Source organism: Sarcophilus harrisii, chromosome 3, assembly GCF_902635505.1.
Source record: "Sarcophilus harrisii chromosome 3, mSarHar1.11, whole genome shotgun sequence".
Classification (NCBI taxonomy): domain Eukaryota; kingdom Metazoa; phylum Chordata; class Mammalia; order Dasyuromorphia; family Dasyuridae; genus Sarcophilus; species Sarcophilus harrisii.
This window is the reverse complement of record NC_045428.1, coordinates 323,452,883-323,477,770: the sequence shown is the minus strand read 5'-3', so window position 1 is coordinate 323,477,770 and position 24,888 is coordinate 323,452,883. Positions and strand designations below refer to the sequence as shown.

Sequence of the window (24,888 nt, the reverse complement as noted above, 5' to 3'; positions counted from 1 at the left end):
TGGAAGTAATAAAGCCAATTTTATTTAACAACCTATTATAGTTTACTCTTTTGCTAAGAGGCAGTCTAAAGAGAGAGTAGACTTAGAAGCCAGGAAATCTGGATCAAAGTCTAGGTTCTGATATATATCAGTTTTGTAATTCTGGAAAAATCTCTTAATCTTTTAATAATCTAGCCCAGTGATATCAAACTCAAATAGAAACAATAACAATTGAAATTCATATAAAAATCCCAGTAGAGACCCCATATTAACTTCTACAATCACATATTAACATTTCTTTTATACTGTTATTTTTATTTATTTTGTTTAAAAAAATTCCCAATTACAATATAATTTGATTCTGTATCTCCAGTGATTGCTGTAGACTCAAGGCTGAGAATTTGATAGCTCTGTTTTAGGTTACTCTCCTAAGATTCTTGGTTATAAAAAAAATGCAGGTCTGTCATTGACAGGGGGAATTTTCTCATCAGGGAGTTTTCAATAATCAGTGAAGTAACTGGTTCAGTCTATATACAATGTTTTAGGATTTGCATTATTTCAGATTGACTTCTAATTTGTTACTTCTCCCCAAATGATTTGACTTTGTCTAATGTAATGATTTTTGCAAAGTATAGGAATATTGCAGATATGTAAAATAACAATCTGTTGGCCATTGCATGGAAATTTGAAAAAAGACAAATATTGTCCTAACAGATTTGTAATCTGAACCATGACAGTAAAAACATTAATGTCTTTCTCCTGGATCTTGCTTGTGAATTACTCTCCCTGAAAAATACAGTTTCTGCTCATAGAATTTTTGGTTTTTCTAGAAGTTTCACATACTGAAGAATAAAATTCACTCCCTAAGATATATACTAGCATCATTTCAAATGATATATGCTCAGGTCTTCTGTCCAAATAAATAGTATTGGAGACCTTTTTTCATTTCTCTAGCTATGCTGTTCAACCATCTCATAGATCTTATTGTTCTAAATTTAGTTTAATTCATCCAGGTTCCTTTCTTGAAGACAACTGCTATTGATTATTCTCCATGAAATCATATCTTTCAAAAGCACATGTTGGCATATGATTTCTACTCTATATTTACTTTTGTCTTTTTAATAAATTAAATACATATGTTTGCTTAATAATTTTCATCTTCCTCATCCTTTATTCTTTCTTATGGTTATTCATACATAAATAATATCCTGCCATTCAGTAATTGATGTCTTCAGAAATTGTACTTTAACCAATTGGTCAGCAGAAGAGTTTACTTAGAAATATATAATTTTAGAGCCCAATCAGTCCTAATCTACCATCTGATTCACAAAGCCCCATTACTACTTCAAGATAAGTGGCCTTCAGCTCCTTATAAGCCTCATCAAAAAATCTCCTACCTAATATGACAGGACTGTCTATTTTCAGGCAAATTTAATTATTACAACATTCTTCCTTATATTAAGGCAAAATCTACTTCCATGTGCTTTTCAATGGCTTCATTAAAATGTGGCTCCAAGAACTGAACATAATACTATAGATGTTTTCTTATAGGAATATAGTGGAAATCATAACTCCATCCATGTGTGTGTGTATGTGTGTGTATATATATATATATATATATATATATATATATATGTGTGTGTGTGTGTTTGTGTGAGACCATCTTATATACACACGTATATCAATCATTCATAAGAATATTAAATGGAGTGAAGTTAAAAGCAAAGCTTTGCAACACACCATCAAAGATTTTCTCTGTTGAAATTAACTGATTAACCAATATTTTTTGAAAATAGTTCTTCAGTAAGTTGTAAACCACCTAATTCCACTATTTTTAAAATTTTGACCACAAAGATATTTCTCAAGATGCCCAAATATGTTGCTTAAATATAGATATATTATGTCATCATCATTCCTCTGATGTAATTCTTCCTCTCCTCTAATAAGAAGTAAATTAAATAAGTAAAAATAAGTTAAATGAGAAGGAACCAAGTTTGGTATAACAGACACATAATATAGTAGATCAAGTTCTTGTTTTGAAATTAGCAAGACAAATTAAAATAATGCAATCTGGTCCTTTAATCTTGTTTTTTTTTTCTTTGTTTTTATGTAGGGCCTTAATTTCATCAATAAAAATAGCAAATTGGACTAAAAATTCCCAAGATTTTATGATTTCAAGAAATAATTACTTCCCTTTTTAACTAATCAGTCCTTCATTAGAGGATAGTCATTTTTAGTAGTGTACATTCTTGAGGCTATATTTTAGGCAATAATTTGGATTAGAAGCAATTAAATATCTATATATGCTATAAAAACTGGCTATTAATTGGCCAGTTTCCAGTAATCACATAATATATCTAAACAGTAATTCTTAAAGGTTATTCCCTGTGTTTCCATAAATGTGCCAAAAAAGTTGTTGATATATTATTATCAACAATTGAAATTTATACATTATTTGTTTAATATATGTTTCATGCACACGTATGTATATATATATATAAAATTTATAGTATTCACAAAATAAATAAAATTTATTTTAATGCATGTTTTATAACTTCAAACAAAATATTCTTGTCTTTTTTAGAAAACAATTATAATTACATATACACTTTTGACATACTTTTAAAAACAATTTGAGTTCTAAATGCTTTTCTTCTCATCCTCCCTCTCCTATTCCCCCATTGAGAAAGCAAGGAAGTTAATGAAGGTTATACATGTGTAGTCATGCAAAATATATTTCCATAATAGTCAAGTTATAAAAGAAAACATAACTCCACAAAAAAGAAAGTTAGAAAAGAGAGAAGAGAAAGAAAAAAGTTTAAAATTTTTTTAAAGTATGTTTCTATTGACATTTAGATGACAACAGTTCTTTCTCTGGAGGTGAATAATATTTTTCATCACACATCTCTCTACTTTTTCTGGGATTATTTTATAGATGGGAATAACTGTAATTCAAATTCAATTATCATTATCAGTTATTATTATTATATTGCTATTACTGTGTGAAATGTTCTGGTTCTGTTCACTTCATTTTATATCAGTTTGTGTAAGCATTCTGCTCGTCACTTATAGCACAATAGTATTCCATCACAATCATATACCACAAGTTTAGCCATTTCCCAATTGATGGCAATTCCTCAAATTTCTATTCTTTACTATCAAAAAAATAAAGTTGCTATAAATATTTTAAATACATAGAAGTCATTTTGCTTTTTTTAAATACCCTTACATGTACCTAGTGGTGGTATTGCTGTGTGAAAGGATATGCATTAATTCATAGGCTTTTATATATAGTTCCAAATTAGTTTCCAGAATGTCTGGATCAGTTTACAACTCCATCAACAGTATTTTAGTGTCCAAGTTTTCCCAAATGCTATCCAACATGTATCATTTTCTTTGTCTTTCCCAATCTGATGGCTGTGGAGTAGTACCACAGAGTTGTTTTAACTTGAATTTCTCTAATCAATAGGGATTTATTCTATGCATACATATATATATATATATATATTCATATTACTTCAAAAAGCTTTGGTTACTTCACTTGAAAACTTCCTGTTCATATCCTTTGTCCAATTATCAATTTAGAGATGGGGCTTATTCTTATTTGCTCATTTATTTATTTATTTGATTGGTTGATTGGTTGCTTTCTGAATGATTTATCAAATTTGATGCAATACATCATATCTTTGATAAATGAAGCCTTTATCAGAGAAAACTATTTTAATTTTTCCCGCTTAAAATTACTATTTATTTTCCTTCATCCTATATTTTCCTCTCTTTATACTATTATCACTATCTTTTTACCCCATTCATTTTCTTTTTCTTTTTTTTATTATTGTTAAAGCTTTTTATTTACAAAGCATATGGATGGATAATTTTTCCAACATTGACCCTTACAAACCCTTTTGTTCCAAATTTTCTCCTCCTCCCCCTTCCCCCCTCCCCTAGCTGGCAAGTAGTCCAATACATGTTAAATATGTTGAAATCCATGTTAGATCCAATATATGTATACATATTTATACAGTTATCTTGTTGCACAAGAAAAGTCAGATCAAGAAGGAAGAAAAAAAACTGAGAAAGAAAACAAAATACAAGCAAATAACAACAGAGAAAGTGAGAATGCTCTGTTGTATTCCACACTGATCTCACGATTCTCTCTCTGGATATAGACAGCTCTCTTCATCATTGAACAAGTAGAACTGGTGTGAATCATCTCAATGTTGAAGAGATCCATGTCCATCAGAATTAATCTTTGTATAGTCTTCTTATAGCATTGTATAATGACCTCCTGGTTCTGCTCATTTCACTCAGCATGAAATTATCCTGCTGCTCATTTCTTACAGAACAATAATATTCCATGACATTCATATACCACAATTTATTCAGCCATTCTCCAATTTATGGACATCCACTCAGTTTCCAGTTTCTTGCCACTACAAAAAGAGCTGCCACAAACATTCTTGCATATATGGGTCCCTTTCCCTTTTTTAATATCTCTTTGGGATATAAGCCCAATAGTAACACTGCTGGGTCAAAGGGTATGCACAGTTTGATTATTTTTTGAGCATAATTCCAAATTGCTCTCTAGAATAATTGGATCCATTCACAATTCCACCAGCAATATATCAGTATCCCAGTTTTCTCACATCCCCTCCAACATTCGTCATTATCTTTTCCTGTCATCTTAGCCAATCTGACAGGTGTGTAGTGGAAATAGTAATTTGGAGCACATTTTCATGTGGCTACAGCTAGTTTCAATGTCTTCATCTGAAAATTGTCTGTTCATATCCTTTGACCATTTATCAATATCAATACCAATATCAGTTCTGCTTTTTTAATTGTCTGTTTTGTATTTTGTATATATTTTTTTTTATTTTTGGCCAATTCTGCTTTTTAGTCATTCTTCATTTTAGTGAATTTTTGTGCCTTTTTTTTTTTTTTACTATTTTGCTTATTTTGTTTTTTAAGGTATTACTTTCTTCAATATTGTTTGTGCCCCCTTTACCAAGCTCTTGATGTTTTCAAGATTTTTTTTGTCTTGCTGTCATTTTCCCCCGATTTTTCTTTACTTTTCTTATTTAACTTTTACTTTTCTTATTTTGATTTTCTGAGATCTTGCAGGCAGATATTCTTTTGGGGACCTGAGCCCTATTCATGGTTATTTGAAGCTTCTCTTATAGCACTTTCGAGTTTGTTGCCTTTTTATGATTTTGTGTTTTGACTGTCCCTGACATAGTAGCTTTATATAATTGGATTCTTAGTATTTTTGTTTGCTCATTTTCCAACGAATTTCTTGACTTTTAAATTTATATTTGGATTCTGCTCTTAAATGTCAGAGGTTTCTATTCAAAACTTCAGGTTTCCTTGTTCACTTTATTTTAGAGCTAGTTCTGGATGTATGTAAGATTTCTATTCTTCCTAAAGGATATGAGCCAAGAAAAGGTATGCATAATATTCTCCTAGCCTGTGTAATTTAAGTGACCAGAATCCCTGGAACTGTAAGTAGGATCCCAACTCCTTTGCAACCAACCACTAGCTCTTATGTGCTTGTGCTCTTGCTCACTTTGGGATTTTATCAAAAACTCCTTTCAGTGGATTAAGTCTATTAATTAATGTCATCATAGTTGGAATCTCTGTCACTATCTGAAATAGTTTTCTTATTATTATCAGGTTTTTTTTTGTTTTTGTTTTTTAGAGGAAATATGCAAAAATGTTTGTAGCAGCCCTTTTTGTAGTGGCAAGGAAATGTAAATTGAGCAGTTGCTCATCAGTTGGGCATTTGAATGTCTGAATGTACAGGAATATCATTGTATCATTGTTGTATATAAAATGGCAAGCAGGACCTACGTGAATAGATGCTAAGATAAGTGAGCAAAATCAAGAGAACACTGTACACAGTAGCAAAAAGAATATGTGATCATCAACTGTGATGAACTTGGTTCTTTTCAATAATGAGGTGATTGAAGACAATTACAATAGGCTTGTGATGGAAAGAGCCATTCACATCCAGAGAGAGAACTATGGAGACTAAATATGGATCAAAGCATAGTATTTTCACTTTTTTTTGCTTGTTTGCTTGTTTTTTTTTTCTTTTTCATGTTTTCTTTTCTCCTTTTAATCTAATTTTTCTTGTGTATCATGAAAATTATGGAAATATGTTTAGAAGAATTGCACAGGTTTAACCTATATTAAATTGCTTTCTTTCTCTAGAGAAGAGGGGAGGTGAGGATGGAAGGAGAACTTTTGGAACACAAAATATTTTCAAAGATGAATGTTGAAAACTGTCTTTACATGTGTTTGGAAAAATAAGCTATTATGAATACAATAAAATATAAATTAAAAAATAATTATTTTAATCAAGAATGTTTCATCCATTTTAATAATATTTTCCCAAATTGCATGTCAAGAAACTTTTTACCATTCTATTTTTATAAGATTTTGAATTCCAATTTTTTAAAAATTCCTTCCCTTCTCTCCTGTCTTTCAAAGATGATAGACATTTTGATATAATTTATATTTGTGCCATTTTGTAAAACATTTCCTTTTAATCACAATTGTGAAAGAAGAAACATTTTTTAAAAGAGTAAGAAAAAAAGAAATAATTAAGTAGAAGAAAAATATGCTTTGCTTTTCATTCAGAGTCCCTTATTTCTTTATCCACATGTATTTAGTATTTTTCTTCATAAGCCCTTTGTACTTTTCTTGTCTCATTGTGTGTCTAAGAAGAGCTGAGTCATTCATAGTAGATCATCACAAAACATTACAATGTTTTCCTGGTTCTGTTCTTTTCAATTTGATTCATTTTGTACAAATCTTTTCAGGTTTCTCTGAATTATGCCTGATCATAATTTCTTATTGCACAATGTTGTTCATATATAATAACTTGTTCAGATATTAATGAGCATTCCCCCAGTTTCCAATATTTTGCCACCAAACTAAGGAAGGGCTATTATGAATACTTTTGTACATTTAAGTTCCCCCTTTTTGAGATCTTTTTGGGTTACACAGCTAATAGTGGTATTGCTAGATCAAAAATGATTCAAAGTTTGGTTATATTTTGGGCATAGTCCCAAATAGTTCTTTATAACTCCACTAATAGTGTATTACTGTCCAAATATTCCCACACTTTTCAACATTTATCTCTTTCTCTTTTTTGTCATATTAGCCACTTTGCAAGGTATGAAGTGGTTCTCTAATCAAAAGTGATTCAGAAGGGGATGATTCTGGGAAGATGGTGGAATAGGTTGAGAAATTTCAAGCTATGTAGATTTCCCTCACAAATAGAACACATTTGGATCTCAGGATGAACACAGACTGGTGAAAAATTAAGAAGACTTGAGGCACAACATGGGTCCTCCAGGTAATAACCCAAGAAGATCTAAAAAAAGACCCCAGACTGGGGATTAATCATGTGAAGTGAAAACACCTCCAGACTAGCTACAGAAACACCAAATGGAGACCCCTTGGGTGAGTTGGGTTTGGCTGGAGCCTCCTTTCACCTCCTGAACTGTTTGTGAAGTTGTGGTCTGAGTCCAGGAAAACTGAATGAATTTCAGCTGATTAGGAATGCCAGGCCCAGCTGTGCTGCAGAGATGCAATCCTGGACAAGAAGAAATCAGCACACCTATAAATGCAGAAGCTCTGAATCAGGGACAGTGCTAACTGTGGGGCACTTACTTGAGGGCAGAGCTCTTGGTTTGGGGTTCCAGGTCAGAGGGAGAGTTGAACGAAAACTTGAGGAAACATCCTGTACCCTATGATTACAGGTATTTACATTAATATATTTTATTTTTTTAAAAATGAATCAGTAAAGAAGAAACAACCCCACTACAGAAACTTACTATGGATATAGGAAAGGCAAGGATCCATCTTCAGAGGAGGACAGTGATGTAAAACAAAAACAAAAACTTCTTCCCCAAAAAGTAATGCAAAATGGTTCTCTCTCCAGTCAGAATTTAACAAGGAACTCAAAAAAGAATTTTAAAATCAAATCAGAGACATTGAGGAAAAACTAAAAAAAATATGAAAAATCCATCCAAGAAAAACAAGAAACCTGATAGAAAAAGAGATAAAGAGTCTGAAAAATGAAGATAACTCTGAAAATTAGAACTGGGCAAGGGAAAGCCAGTGAAACTATGAAGAACAAGAAATAAACATTATAAAGAATGGAAAAAAAGAACAAAATGTGAAACATAAGAAAAATGACAGATCTGGAAAAGAGATCAAGAAGAGAAAATATAAGAATAATCGGACTGCCTGAAAGTTGTGATAAATAAAGATACTTTGACATAATAATGCATGAAATAATCCAAAAAGAATGTCCTGGAGTGATAGAAAGTGAAGGAAAAGTAGAAATAGAAAAAATCCACTGATCACTACCTCAATAAGATCCTTTGTGAAAACACATAGGAATATTATTACCAAATTTTGAAAACCCCAGATCAAAGAGAAAATTTTGCAATAAGCAAGAAAAAAGAAATTCAAATATGCTGGAAATACAATTAAAATTGTACAGAACATATGATATCATATCCAGAAAAATTATCAAAATATAGAGTGAAATAAAATGTGCATTCAACAATCTTGCAGATTTTTAGGACTTTCTATCAACCAAACTCTAACTTAATAGGAAATTTAAGAGCCAATATCAATGATCAATTTCAATGAACTAAACATGGACCAATTGTTTATTTTTTTACATGGGAAATATATACCATATGTTTAAGATGGACATCAACAATAGTTTAATTCAGAGGAAAGATTCGGGTAGAGTTAAGGTAAAAATAGTAATCATGTTATAAAATGAGACATAGAGGAAGAATAGACACAGAAGTATTAGAGGAGAGAGGAAGGATCATAGTTTGAAAACCTACTCACATAGGAAATGGGTTAAGTAGGCAACATTATATACATACATACATATATATACACAAACACACACACATACACACACACATACATAGGAGGATGAGTGGACAGGGAAGCAAAGGGTGAGAGAAGAAGACAAAGGAGGAGTCCAAGGATGGAGGGTGGTTGAGTAATATCAAGACAAGTTTAAGAGAAGAATTAGAGCAAAGAGTCAGTAGGGAAAGGAAAGATATATATATATATATATATATATATATATATATATATATATATATGTGTGTGTGTGTGTGTGTAGGTGTGTGTGTGTGTGTGTGTGTGTGTGTGTATCTATATATATGTACATAAATATATTCTTAACTATAACCTGCTTGGAGGTGAGAGATGGGAGAAAAACAATTTTGAAAGAAAAATAAAGTCATTTGGAACACTTCTTCATATATATTGAGACCATATTTGCATCCTAAAAGGAGTTTAATAGGCTCCCTTTTTCATCTTTTATCCCAAATAATTTACATAGTATTGGAATTAATTGTTTTTCAAATGTTTCATAGAATTTACTTGTGAACCCATCTGGCCATGTTGATTTTTCCGAGGGAGTTCATTAATGGTTTACTTAATTTCTTTTTCTAAGAAAGTATGACTTAGGCTTTCTATTTCTTGATTTGTTAATCAGGGTAAATTTTCATAAATATTTATCAATAGTTGTTTTTTCTTTGAATCTGATTAATCTTACCTTTTTTTATTTTCAGGATTTTCAATCCTCTTTTTCAATTTTTGCTTAATTTGAATTTTTAATTTGTTTTTTTCCCCAGCATTTTTGTAGTTACATACCCAATTCAATGATCTGTTGATTTTTCAATGATTTTTTAATTTAACTGATATAAGAATTTAGAGAAATGAATTTTCCTCTAAATACTGTTTTAGCTGCATCCCAATTATTTTGGTATGTTGCCTCATTATTTTCATTCTCTTCAATGAACTTAATGATTGTTACTTTGATTTGGTCTTTGGCCCATTTATTCTTTAAAATTCATTCATTTAGTTTCCAATTAATTTTAAGCTATCTTTCCACTGGCCTTTGTTGAATATAATTTTAATGCAATATGATCTTAAAAAATACATTTAATATTTCTGCCTTTTAACATTTGAATTTGAGGGTTTGATGATCTATTTATTGCATGGTGTATTTATGTACAGGTGTCATGTGTTCAAAACAAGAAACGTGAATTCTATCAAACATTTAAAGAACAATTAATTCCAATAACATGCAAACTATTTGTAAAAATAGGGAAAGAAAGAGTCCTACCAAATTCCTTTTATGACACAGATATTAATGTGTCATAAAAGTGCTTATGGTGCTTTTAGCAGTATGGTTTTAATATCTAAACCAGGTAGGGTCAAAACAGAGAAAGAAAATTATAGATTGATTTCCCTAATGTATAGTGATACAAAAATGTTGAAATATATTAGCAAAGAAATTACAGAAAGTTATCACCAGGATAAAACAACATTTTAAAATAGGATTTATACCAGGAATGCAGGGTTGGGTTAAATATTAGGAAAACTATTGGCATAATTCACTATATCAATAACCAAAGTAACAGAAACTATGTGATTGTCTCAATAGATTCAGAAAAAAACATTTGAGACAATCCAACACTAATTCCCATTTAAAACAATAGAGAGTATAGAAATTAATGGAATTTTCCTTAAGATGATCAGTAGCATCTATTTAAAACCATCAGTAAGCATCATATGTAAGGGGGCTAAACCAAAACCAATCCCAACAAGATCAGGGGTGAAACAAGATTGTCCATTACTGTTCAATATTGTACTAGAAATATTAGCTTTAGCAATAAGAGGGGGAAAAGAAATTAAAGGGATAAGAGTAAGTAATGAGGAAACCAAATTATCACTCTTTGCACATGATATGATGGCATACTCAGAGAATCCTAGAGAATCAATTAAAAAACTACTAGAAACAATTCACAACTTTAGCAAAGTTATAAAATACAAAATAAATCCACATAAATTAATCCTCAGCATTTCTACATGTTACCAACAAAATCTAGCAGCAAATGATACAAATAGAAATTCCATTTAAAATTACTATAGATTATATATATATATATATATATATATATATATATATATATATTTGTGAGTCTATCTGATAAAGCAAAGACAGAAACTATATGAACACAATTACAAAACATTTTCTACACAAATAAAGTCAGATCTAAACAATCAGAAGACTATCAAGTGCTCATGGGTAGGCCAAACTAACATAATAAAGATGACAATTCTGCCTAAATTGGTCTACTTATTCAGTGCGATACCAAAGTCCTAAGAAATTATTTTACAAAGCAAGAAAAAATAATAACAAAGTTCATCTGGAAGAACAAAAGGTCAAGAATTTCAAGGGAATAAATGAAAAAGCATGCAAATGAAGATGACCTATGTATACCAGACCTAAAACTAAAGCAGCAGTCATCAAAAATCATTTGGTACTGACTAAGAATCCTGATCAGTGCAATAGGTTAGTTCACAAGACAGAATCATTAATGATTATTGTAATCCAATCTTTGATTATAGTTTTTAGGTAGTCTAGTTATTCTGATATTGTTCTCCTGGATCTATTTTCAAACTTAGTTGTTTTTCCCATGATATATCTTACATTTTCTTCCATTTTTTTGGTCATTTTTGTGAAGTTGTTTGGTTTATTTTTGATATCTCGTAGAGATAATTAGCTTCCATTTACCTAATTGTAACATTAAACTGTTGTTTTCATCAAATTCGCTTTAGTGTTTCTTTTCCATTTGGAAAATTACATTTTTAAAAAAATAAACAAATTATTTTAATATACATTGTTTTATGAATAATATTGGGAGGGAAAATCAGAACAAAAGGAAAAATCATGGGAGAGAAAAATAGAAAAAACAAGAAATGAAAATATCATTCATTGATTTATATTTAATATCCATAGTTTTTTTTTTTCTCAATACAGAGAGTATTTTTTGTATAAGATCTATTGATGTTACTTTGGATCACTAAACCACTGAAAAGAATTTCATAGTTGACCATCACACATTCTTGCTGTTTTGCCCAATGTATTTCTGGTTCTGTATCTTTCATTTAGCATCAGTTCATGTAAATCTTCACAGATCTTTCTAAAATCAGATTGGTCATCATTTTTATAGAACAATAATATTCCATTACATTCATATACCACAATTTATTCAGCTATTCCCCAATTGATGGGCATGTTCTAATTTTTCAGTTTTTTGCTACAACAAAAAGAGCTGTAACAAACATTTTTGCATATGTAGGTTCTTTCCCCTCCTTTATGATTTCCTTGAGATATAGACCCAGTAAAAGCATTGTTTGGTTAAAGGGTATACACAGTTTTATAGCTCTTTGGGCATAGTTTCAAATCTCTCCAGAATGATTGGATCACTTTACAACTCCAACAACAATGGATTAGTGTTCCAGTTTTCCCACATTCCCTTTAACATTTATCATTATCATTTCCTGTCATTTTAGCCCATCTAAGAGGTGTGAGGTGGTACCTCAAAGTTGTTTTAATGTGCATTTCCCTAATCAAGAATGATTTAGAGCATTTTTTCATATACTTACAGATAGCTTTAGATTAGTCCTCTGAAAATTGTCTGTTCATATCCTTTGACCATATATCAATTGGGGAATAAATTGTATTCTTATAAATTTAACACAGTTCTTTATATATATTAAATATAGATTATTTATCAGAAACACTGGATGTAAAGATTTTTTTCCTAGCTTTATACTTTCTTTTTCATCTTGTTTCTGATGATTTTGTTTGTTCAAAATATTTTTAATTTAGTGTGATCAAAATTGTCCATTTTGCCTTTCATAAAGTTCTCTAATTCTTTTTTGGCCATAAATTCCTCCCTTCTCCAAAGATCTGATAGGTAAATTATACCTTGCTCTCCTAATTTGTTTATGCTATCATCCTTGATGCCCCAATCATATAGCCATTCTTACCTTATTTTGGTATGAAATGTGAAATGTAGGTCTATGCTGAGTTTCTGACATTTTCCAGTTTCCCAACAATTCTTGTCAAATAGTGAGTTCTTAATCCAGTAGTGGAGTTTGGGAATTTATCAACTACTACATTATTATTACTATAGGCCTTGATTGTTGTGTTGTGCATATCTAAACTATTCCACTGATTCACCACTCTATTTCTTAGCCAGTACCAAATAGTTTTGATTAACACTGCCTCATAAAATAGTTTTAGGAATGGTACTGCTAAGCCAGAATCTTTTGTATTTCTTTTTTTTTATTAATTTCCTTGATGTTCTTGACCTTTTGTTCTTCCAGATGGATTTCATTATTATTTTTTCTAGTTCTATCAGATAATGTTTTGGCAGTTTGATTGGTATGGCATTGAACAAGTAGACCAATTTAGGCAGAATTATCATTTTTATTTTATTAGCTCAGCCTATCCCTGTGCAATTAACACTTTCCCAAGTGTTTAGATCTGAATTTATTTGTGTGAGAAGTGTTTTGGAATCACATTCACATAGTTCTTGAATTTTTCTTGGCAGATATACCTCAAGTATTTTATATTGTAATTTTAAATGGAATTTCTCTATTTCTTGCTGATGGGATTTGTCAGTAATATCTAAAAATGCTGATGATTTGAGTGGGTTTATTTGATGTCCTGCAACTTTGCTAAAGCTGATAATTGTTTTAAGTAGTTTTTTGGATGATTTTCTTGGATTCTCTAAGTATATCATCATATCATCTGCAAAGAGTAATAGTTTTATTTCCTTGTTGTCTATTTTAAATTCTTCAATTTCTTTTTCTTTTATTATTGCTAAAGCCAACATTTCTAGGACAATGTTGAATAATTGTGATTATAGTGGGCATCCTTGGTTCACCTCTGATCTTATGGAAAATGTGTCCAGCTTCTCTCCATTATAAATAATGCTCACTGTTGGTTTTGGGTAGATACTGCTTATTATTTTTTAAAAGCTCCCTTTATCTCTATTCTCTTGTATTTTAAATAGGAATTTGTGCTGTATTTTGTCAAAAGCTTTTTCTGTATCTATTGAGATTATAATATGATTTTTGTTGGTTTTGTTATTAATATGGTCGACCATAGTAATAGGTTTCCTGATATTGTAGCATTGTGGATTCATGGTATAAATCTCACTTGGTCATAGTGTATTATCCTGCTGATAAGTTTCTATAATCTCTTTGCTAATATTTTATTTAAAATTTTTGGATCAATATTCTTTTGGGAAATTGGTTTGAAATATTCTTTCTCTGTTTTGGCTCTTCATGGTTTAAGTATCAATACCTTCTTTGTGTCATAGAAGGAATTTGGCAGGACTCCTTTCACAATTTTTTCCAAATAGTTTACCTGGTATTGGAATTAATTGTTCTTCAAATGTTTGGTAGAATTAACTTGTAGATTCATTTGGTCCTAGATTTTTTTCTTAGGGAGTTCATCCAAAGTTTTTTCAATTTTTTTTTCTAAAATGGGACAGTTAATAATTTATTTTATGTATCAAGGAACAAATCAAAGAAACAATCATTAATATATTTCCTTTTCTGTTAATCTGAGCTATTTATATTTTTGTAAATATTCATTGATTTATGTTAAATTGTCAGACTTGCTGTCATACAGTTGGGTAAAATGACTCCTAATTATTGCTTTAATTTTTTGCATTGGTGGTAAGTTTATCCTTTTCATTTTTGACTATGCTGATTTGTTTTTCTTTCCTTTTTCTTATCAAACTAACCCAAGGTTTATATCTTTTGGGGATTTTTCCCATAAAACCAACTCTTACTTTTATTTGTTAGTTCAATAATTTTCTTATTTTAAATTTTATTAATATCTCCTTTGCATTTCAGAATTTCTAATATGGCATTTAATTTTTTTTTTAATTTGTTCTTTTTCTAGCTTTTTATCCTTGGCTTTGAGCCCAGAGACCCCTGGTGTTTTCAGAGTGTAGCTTTGCTTGCTCTTTTCAGGAAAAAGCCTGATTTCTCAGAGTTTGCCTTCTGCGCTGAGACTGAAGGCTGTCACACTGATTAGCTCTTCTATTGAGCCAGGACTGAGGATCTCAGTTGTTCATTTGCTGTGATTAAGACCCTCTCACTGGCTTTCCCAGAGTCTTTCTGAGCTGGGCTAAACACCCTTTTCATTCCAGTGAAACTGACCTTTTTTGAAGTTTTTCCATTTTACCTTGAACTGAAGAGAGGTTTCATTCTGTCAGACTCCGTTCAGAGGCTTGGTTTCCTGTGGTTTTTGAGGGAAACTGGGAGAGCTCAAGCAGCTTCTTCGCTTCATTTTACCATCTTGATACCACTACGGGAAGACAATTTTATTCTTTAAGAAGTTGTTTTCCTCAATGTATCTCTTTTTTTTTTTTGCATCTCCTTTTATACTTGGCCAATTTTACTTTTTAAACAGATTTACAAGATGTTGACTATTTTTTTTCATAATTCTCTTGCATATTCTCATTTTCCCCCAAATTTTACTTCTCTTATATGATTTTTAAACTTCTTTTTGAGCTCTTCCATGAGCGCTTTCTGGACTTAACATATCTTTCCTTTTTTTGTGGGGGGTGGGAGTGGAGGGGAGGTTACCATAGGTGTTTTAACATTGTTATCCTTTTTTTGAGTTTATGTCTTGGTCTTTCCTGTCAGTATAACTTTATATGACCAGATCCATCTGTTGTTGTTGTTATTGTTGGGCCAAAGGGAGATGCCCGTTTGCCTGGGGCTATATCACATCACATTGTAATTCTGGGAATTTTAGCATATTGGCTCCCCAGGTTAAACTAAGAGGTGGTAATGAGTGTGTGCGTTTGTGTGTGGGACTTGGTAGTTGGCATTAACCCACTCCATTACACTGGCACTCCTGAGCTTTGGCTGCTTTACTGAAGTTGGACTTTCTGCCTGGCTCACTGGGAAACTTCCAGTCCTGAACTACTCTTCATCCTTTCCCTGAAGAGACAGACCTCTCATGGTCTTCCAACTTTTCTGCTCTAAAATATTGTTTCACCTCACTGGTTCTGCTGCATGATCTGTTTTGTGGCACTATTTTATAGCTGCCCTGAGTTGAACATTGAAGAGCTACAGTGATTCCCTTTTAATTCTGCCATCATGGCCACATAGAAGTAGTGTATCTCATGCATTTCTTTCATCCAATCTGAATGTTTTCAAACTACATCTACATTGCACTGATATTGCTATTTTCTAACCTTTTATTTTTACCCAATCAGTTCTTTGTGTATTTATTAAACACTTTTTATGTACCAGACACTGTGAAGAACAAGGAGGATTCAAAGAAAAGCAAAAACATATTTTATTTTTGATTCTATCAGGGAAATGTTATAAAAACATGCATATAAAAGATATATTCAGTATAGATGAAAGGAAACTGCAGGAGGTAGATGTTGGAGAGGGAAGAGGGATCCTATGAAAATCCATTTTCAGAATTTTGAATTTGAAATAAAGACAAAAAAAAACATTAAAAAATGTGTCAGAAGTTTAAGAAAAAATGATAGCCTATGGACAGCTAATGGAAAAGCAAAAAACAAAGGAAGGTAGAATGTTTTGTATGAAGAAAAGCAAGGAGGTCAGGGTTATTGGATCATAGATTATATTGATAAGTGTAAACTATAAGAAAACTTGACTGTTGGGAAGGTCCTTGGTGGTGAAAGTTTTTAAATGATAGTGTTCTCTACTTTCTTCTTTTCCCAAAACACACACACACACACACACAAAATCACATAGTGTTATGTTAATTAAGGAAAGGTTAGGATTCGCTCCTATAAATGACATTCTCTGATTCAATTAAAGTGAAAGTAAAATTTAATTATACAGTACATGGAATAGATTACCTACGATAACAACCAATACAATAAATAATACATAAAAGACAAAGAATAAGAACTATGATTAAAATAGAAGACAAAGACAAAGAAAACATCACCATTCTGGAGGAGCACCGGCTCTAAGTTGCAACTCTTAAGTTGCACAGGCTGGAGCACCCTGAATGAACATCCTTTGAGTCCCGAATGGGGAGAGGTCCCAGGCAGAAAGATTATCTCCATGGGTAAGGTTCTAACTACGATTAAAACTGGACTGAATTTGTAGTGCCTGAAAACAAAAAAAGCACAGAGCCAACTTGCTTACATGTAGAAAGCTATGTGTAGAAAGAAAAGCCAGATGGGCTTCTAAGATATGACTTGATTAATGTAGATATCAGGGAGGGGGCCAACCCTCACTGGCATCCATTGTGACCCAAGGAGTGACTAGTTCTTGGGATTGTAGAAGTAAAGCCAAACACATGTGGCATGTTCCTGGTTTCATAGGGTTAAAGAAAGGCTAAGTTCCCATGGAGAGAGTTATGTTCTTGAAATGGTTTGAAATGAACTTACTAATAAGAAGGCATTTCTTATTCACATAGTTATAAATATTTCTGACTTATATCATAACTTTTTCTCTATCATTTCCATTTCTTTTAAATTTGGAGTATGTTTTACTTTTATATTTTTTGTCATGATTCCTATTCAAATTGGTATTGGTAATATCTAAGAAATAATGTTATTAAAATAACAATTTTTCATTTTTAATAAAAATCAGTAGATTGGATTATAAATGCCTGAAACCCTATATATTATTCTTTTCTTTTTTATTATTATTTTCTATGAATGACTAATACTGAATCTATTGCTATTCAATTATAATGTTTTATTTGGTCAGTTTTCTTTGCCTCTCTACTGAAATTTCCATTCTCAACTTAAAGAAAGGCAAATCGCTAGGGAACATATTATTCATAATTCTGAAAAGATCTTACATTCCTGACTCTAGAATCTATCATTCTACTATCTTAAACCATAATCTTGATTTGACTTGACAGCTCAGCAATACACATTGTGTTCTTTCAGACTTCAATAGATAGCTATTCACTTCCCATGTTTCTTTTGTTTTGCAAAACCTTAATCTTGAATGGAAGAAAGAATGTAAATATGACTTATAACTTATGCAGCTTTTATTTCCTTTTCAGGATGTTATAATACACATGACAGGGGTACTTTATTTTTTATATACCAATTTGTCCAGTGAAGTTTCTTGTTCTTTTCTCAGAATTTTTTTTAATTTGAAAAAAAATAAGAAAAAAAAAAAACAAACAGAAAAGGAATATAAAACAAAATAAAGCAAAACAAAAGAGAGCCTTGCCATGTAACCAGTAGAAGATCAGGAAGGATTCAAAATATATAACACCAAATTACCAGATACATATTAGGAGAAGAAATTATATTCACAGATGTCCATTTTTTCTTTACTTTCTTATAAATTGTTCTTTGGTTCTCTGCTGTGTACTTTATTTACTTTATTTTCCCCCTTTCATCCCTCTTTACCATCCAAGCAAGCTATAATTAAGAAAAGATATATATATATATATATATATATATATATATATATATATGTATATACACACACAGACACACACACACACGCACACGCACACACATGTCTTTCCCAGTCCTGCTGACTCTTTGCTTAAATTCTGCTCCATAACTTCCCTTGCTATTACTTGACCTCCCCCCATCCATGGATGACTTCTTTGTTTGCTTCCCTCACTCTTTGCTTCCTACATGCTTATTCCTCCCCCTTATTTCTTTATAGATTTTGGAGGGTTCTATATCCTTCATGGTATATATATGTAGTGTTATCTTTCAAACTCATTCCCTATGTGAATAGGTTTCAGACCCATGAGCCCTCCTACCCCCTCTAATGCCTCTTTGTCATTTCTTCCTTTGCACCTCATTTATATAATACAATTACTATTTTTACCTCAACTCTGCCAATCTTTCTTTTGAACTACCCTTTGATGTGAATCTTATGTGTTTTTGACTCTTAAGCACATATTATACATTTTCCATGTAAAAAAAAATTGTCCATGTTAAGTTCCTTAATATTGATCTTTGATATTGGGTCTTATCTGCTTAATTTTCTTTTAAGGTCAAGTTTAGTTGATAGAAAGTCCTGAAAATCTTCAGATTCTTTGAATGTCCAGGTTTCTTATTCAAACTTATAGATAATTTTACTAGATGTAATATTTTTGGCTTCAGTTCTAGTTCTTTTTATTATCGGTAGATAAGTTTCCAGTATCTGCAATCTTTTAGTATGTTTTTCTTATTCCTTGCAAAATTTTATTTTTGATCTGCGAGTTTAAAAATTAGGTGATAATATTCCTTTGCATCTTCCACAAAGGATCTCATTGAGGTGGTGATTGGTGGATTTTTCTATTTCTACTTTCCCCTCATGTTCTATTACTCCAGAACAATTTTCTGGGATTATTTCCTATATTATTGTGTTAAGGTTCTCTTTTTGGTTACAATTTTCTGTCAGTCCAATTTTTCTTATATTTTATCTTTGTGATCTGTTCTTCAAATCTGTCATTTTTCTTATAGGATGTTCCACATTCTATTTTCTCATTTTTTATAATGTCTTGCTATTTTTTGGTCTCTCATAACTTCACTGGCATCTCTTTCCCAATTTTCATTTTCAAAGAATTATTTTCATCTTTGGGACTGTAAATCTTTTCTAGTTGGTTAATTTTTTCATTATCTTGTTTTTCCTGGTTGTCTATCATTATTATTATTATTATTAATCTCTTATTTTATTTTTAAATTCTTTTTTCAGTTTTTCTATAAATTCTCTCTAGGCAGACACACATTTTATGTTACTCTTTGTGGTAGAAGCTTTTTCTACTTCAGCGTCCTCCTCTGAAGCTGAATCCCAGTCTTCCTTGTTCCCATAGTATATTTCAATATTGGGGTTCTTTATTCTTCATTGTCTCATTTTTTTAAATAATAGTTGTCAGTATAAGCACCTCTAATCATGAAGTGGGAAGATGGTGCAAGTGCCCACAGCCAACAGCATCCCTTTTGCACTATCCAGTCCTGGTTCCTTCTCATCTAGGGTTGAATCTCAGCAGCACAGTTGGACTTAGTGTTCCCAATCAGCTGAGGTTCACTCCATCTTCCCAGACTCAAACCCTAACTCAAAAAACAGTCCAGGAGATGAATATCTCTGTAGTTCTGTGGAGGCCCCAGCCATACCTAGCTAGTCTAAAGGGGCCCCAATTGATGTTTCAACAGAGCTAACTGGGAGGTGTTTGCACTTTATAGAGGTTAATCCCTGCTTGGGATCTTTCTTAAAATCTTGTTGGGTTGTACCAGGAGGACTCCTGTTGTGCCCCAAATCTTGATTTTTCACCAGTTTATATTTGTCTTGATGTGTAAATTTGTTCTATTTGTGAGGGGAATCTGGAGAACTTAAAATTTATCAACCTATTCCATCTTCTTCCCAGAATCCTCCCAAGAATATTTTTATTTTTAAATGCATAAAATAAAACTTATTTGATTATAAATAAAACTAATATTGTAATATTTTTGAGGTCTATGTTGAAAAAATGTTTAAAATTCCCAGATAAAGCAATCATTTTCTTGAGTTTCTGATACCTCTTTTGATAAAAGAAATCATGAAATCCTTTAGCTGTTATACATGAATATTACTCTAACCCAGGGTGATCTGAAATATTGTTTTGCAGTGGGATTCTGTGAACTAGGAAACATTGGGATTGAATATGATTCAGAGAAATTGTTGAGGTCAAATCCAATTTTGCTGAATTGTACAGAGATCCATTCAGATATAAGGTTGTCTTTAGATAATGTGTCTAACATTTTTTCAAGATATTACGGTGGAATCATTAATTCATCTCCCTAAAACTTTTGACATACAGATATCAAATATTTTCTCCCAAACCAGATTATATAGGGAGAATTTATCCAGCCCTTTCTTTGGCCTCTGAAAGTCATGATAAGGGCTCTTGTGGGGTAAAGGGGATAGGTTAATTAATCCTTATATTTTCAAGAACAACATTTATTTTTGTTTCTTTTTGCTTTGTTCTATTACATGGAATATTTCCATCTGATTGTCAGATTGTTGTCATTATAAAAATCATATAATTTGACTGATTTCCAAATATTGTTTGGCCACTGTTAAACCAAAAAGAAGGTTTAACATCTGTTTAAGTCATTACCTATAGGCCAGGGTGATCTCCATTGTTTAATTTCCAGTTAAAGTACCACATCATGCTCCAGCCCAAATTATATCTCTTTCCTGTTACTTCTCCCAGCTTCTTCAGTTTTTAGCCTTCTTTAGCTTTATCTCCTTTCTTTTCTCTATAGTCTTATGAAATTTATTATCAGTGCTACAGACTAGACATATGACATACAATATTTTAAAATTATTTTTTCTTTTTATGTGTACATTCTTTTTTTGAAAATTATATAATAAGCCTCTTGGAGGCATGGCCTATTTTATGCCTTTTTCTATTTTTAAGTTTAGTGGATATCCAATGGATTTTTTTCAATAAAAATGATGTAGTCCTTCAGTAACATAACATTTAAATTATAACAATCTTGTAGTTAGTATTAGACATTTACCAGTCCATATGTTTTATTTTTTCCCCCATCTTCTTTCTCTCTTAGGTAACTACTGGGGATTTAAGTGGTCATAAAACTTGATGTTTTTTATCAAGAAGTCTAAAATCCTTCATTTATGCAATTCAAGAAATAAATAGCATTCACTCATAAAAACCTAAGAAGAATTAGGCATGGGACTGACTAAGCACTTTCAGATTGCTAAAAATCAAAACTAAACAAAAAGAAACAACCAAAAAAATATTCCCAGTAAATATAAAACTAGAAAATACAACAAAATATCTTGTCTTTTCCTGCTGGTTAAAAAATCATTTGGGGTTATATTGATTATTCTAAGTATAAATAATAAAGAGAACATATGTGATCATGTAGCAGCTCTGCTTACACTTAGTATTCTATTCTTAATGGATTGTCCTGAAGTAAACTAAGGATTTACAAAAGAAAAATGAAAAAGAAGCATGAAATACAAAGTTGTTATTCTGCTAAGTAGGACCTAGTAGCCTACATTGTGGGCAGAGATTCCCTTAGAAAATGCACTCAGAAAACTGATGTAATACAGTTGATTATTAACCAAAAACTTCACTCATCACAGATTCTTACTGCATGTCTTTATAAGCAGAAATATTAATAATGTGATGTAAATAACAAATATTAATCATGCTGAAACTTAGTAAAAAAGATATAACATCTCTAATTTGTCAAAAATATGCACAAATATTCAACTTTATTTAATTTTTTTTCCTATAGATACTGTTAATTTTTTTTCAAGATGGAAAAAATGTACCACCACAATATGAGGCAAAAGTCACATTCAGGCACATTGTTAGGGCTAAATAGAGAAGTCAAAGAGAGAAGTATGAAAATGTGAATTTTGTGCATAAAATGGGAAATTACTAAAGATTTTAATGAGATTTATTTAAAAAGTAATCCCCTGGTATGTGTGACTTTGGACAAATGTTCCCTGATTATAGTTCTGGAGCTTTTTTGTTGTTGTTCAGTCCAACTCCTTAAGACCCCAGTTTGGAATGATTTTGGCCAAGATATAAGTTTTAGAAAAAATATTTCTCTTGTTTAATTTACACATGAATAACTGAGGGAAAAAAAGGTTTAGCATTTGCTTTGAGTCACATGATTAGTAATTATCTGAGGTCACTTTTTATCTCAAAGTCTCCAAGATAGAGTTTGGAGCATTTTTGGCAAAGATATAGGCTTTTTTATTTGTTTCTTTCTTAGAGTTATTTCCTATTACCACCTAGCTTCTCCAAAGGAGCTTTAAAGGAACTCAATGATTATTTAGTTCATCCCCTTCATTTTGAATAGGGTAAGGGTAAAGCTTGTGTAGATTGTGACTTGCCCAATATCATTTGATAGTGTCATAGGTAGGATTTGAACACAAGTCCTCTGATTCTAGTGCCAGTGCTCTTTATGCTGAATCACGGCTTCCCTTTTATCCATGACCTCTTTCTATAGGTGAAATTCAGCTAAAAATGAATCTAAGGAATACCTATCATATACAAAATACAGTAAACTTTCTGAAGGTAGGATAGATTCAGTTACAAGAAGGTTTTTTCTGTTTTTTTTTTTTTTTTTTTTGAGGAGGTGTGCAAAGTTGCAAAGGGTCATATTATAAGGTTAAATACTTTTTCTCACTCCATCTATAGCTGTCACTTTCTTCTTCCAGAATTTCAGGTGTGGATCTTACCAAAGTAAAGAAGCAAAAATTCTAATCTTATTCATTTAATTTACATTAAGCATAGCTCTGAACATGTATAAAAGTGGTTGTATATAAATAAATTTATAATATGGAGAGCTACTTGATTGGTATCTACAAACTTTTTATAAGCTATTTCTTCAACATTTAGTGCAGATGGTTGGTAATCTATGCATATTGTATTGCATGCATAACTATGCCATGTATTGTTAAAATACTGTGCAAGTCAATTGTCAGTACCCTTACTGTATTATGATCCATCCTACCCACCTCCAATTTTGATGAATCATAGGATCCTTGTATAATATACTTAGAATAGAGGAGATTGACTTTTGTCATCTGCTCTAGCCCTCAGGTCCTCAATTATAATGACCCTGTCAATAAAAAGAGACATCTCTCATTTATTGCATCTAATTCACAAGATTCTACATTTTGCAAGCCAATTCTCCCACATAACAGAGAAATAATAATAATTCACATTTATTAAGCATCTTAAGGATTACTAACATCTTTCTTTATACTAAGTGTTGGAGTTTGACAATGTGAATATTCTTTTCATTTTATGGCTAAGGAAAGTAAAGTCCATAAGCAATTCAAGCACTTCTCCACAATCACTGAGATTTTAAGTGTCACAACTTACTTGTTGAGACATCCAAATCTCTTTCATGGCACAAGAACACTTTTGGATACCTTAATGGCCATTTTAAAAGAATTTGTAATTCTCATTACAATTAATGTAATGGAAAAACATTCAGAGAGGATTTATTTTGTGTACAACACTACACTAACTATATATAATTCTCCTCTTGTATCTTACAGAAGTGTCTGCTGTTTTTGAAGCTGGTACTTCTATTACTTATGGTTTTCAAGAACCTTATCCAGTGACCAAGAATACAAGTATTTCCTCCTCAGCCATTTATATGGATATTATGCCATCATCTAAGGAAAATATTGCATTTAATTTTTTGACGGGCCAAACACCCAGTCTTCTGCTATACATCGACTCTTACTCTGAAGACTACATGGCTGTTCTTCTCTGCAAGAATGGTATGTGTTAATTCTCTGGGGTTGTATGGATACCAATACAGTGTTAGAATGACAGTGGCTGCCCTTTGGAATTTGCATTAATCCTGATTTGGATTTAGTTCACTTCATGTTGCCTACTTTTAGACAAAAGCAACTAGGAGGCATTAAACTTTACTGCTCACAATTAGTATTCAGACTGACAAGTACTTCAGTGCTGAAGTCTCAAGTGCTTCAACCTTAATTTGATTCAACAGTAGAATAGTAATTTTTTATTGTTTATTCCAAGCTGGAGCCCATTGTGTATAAAGGGAAAAAATTGTAAGAATAACTACAATTTTGGAAAGATTTTTGGAATTTTTTATCTTTTTTTCTTTATTAAAATCTCTTCTCAGAGGGCTTATTTTGGGAGAGAAAATGTTAATGCACACTTAAGCTACATTTTTGGATATATAGTCCCTATCACAGAAACTAGTAAATACTTATATGTTGTCAATTTTACAGAAAATATCTGAAATAGTATGTTCATTTCTGGAAAGCATGTTTTGAGGGGGAGGGAACAAACAAACCAAAATCCTTTGACAAAGTAACATATTCAGGAAAACATAATGAAAGATATGAGAAACAAGTAAACTATATCATATGGATAACTAATACTCATTTACCCTTTTCTTCAAAAAATTTATAGCAAGTGGTTACTATTGATAAGACATATATCTCAAGCACTGTAGAAGATAAACAGTAATATGATATAGAACATCCCTCAGAGAAGATGAGACAATTGGTTTG

The 24,888-nt window shown here is 31.5% G+C and overlaps 1 protein-coding gene across 1 annotated transcript in view; it reads left to right on the top strand.

Moving 5' to 3' along the window:
* The window catches only part of CNTNAP5 (contactin associated protein family member 5), an 876,250-nt gene that overhangs the window by 740,688 nt on the left and 110,674 nt on the right, over nucleotides 1-24,888 (top strand). Inside the window, exon 19 of the mRNA XM_031959885.1 lies at nucleotides 23,896-24,123. Within this exon, the coding sequence (XP_031815745.1) occupies nucleotides 23,896-24,123 (228 nt within the window). The remainder of the gene's footprint in view (nucleotides 1-23,895; nucleotides 24,124-24,888) is intronic.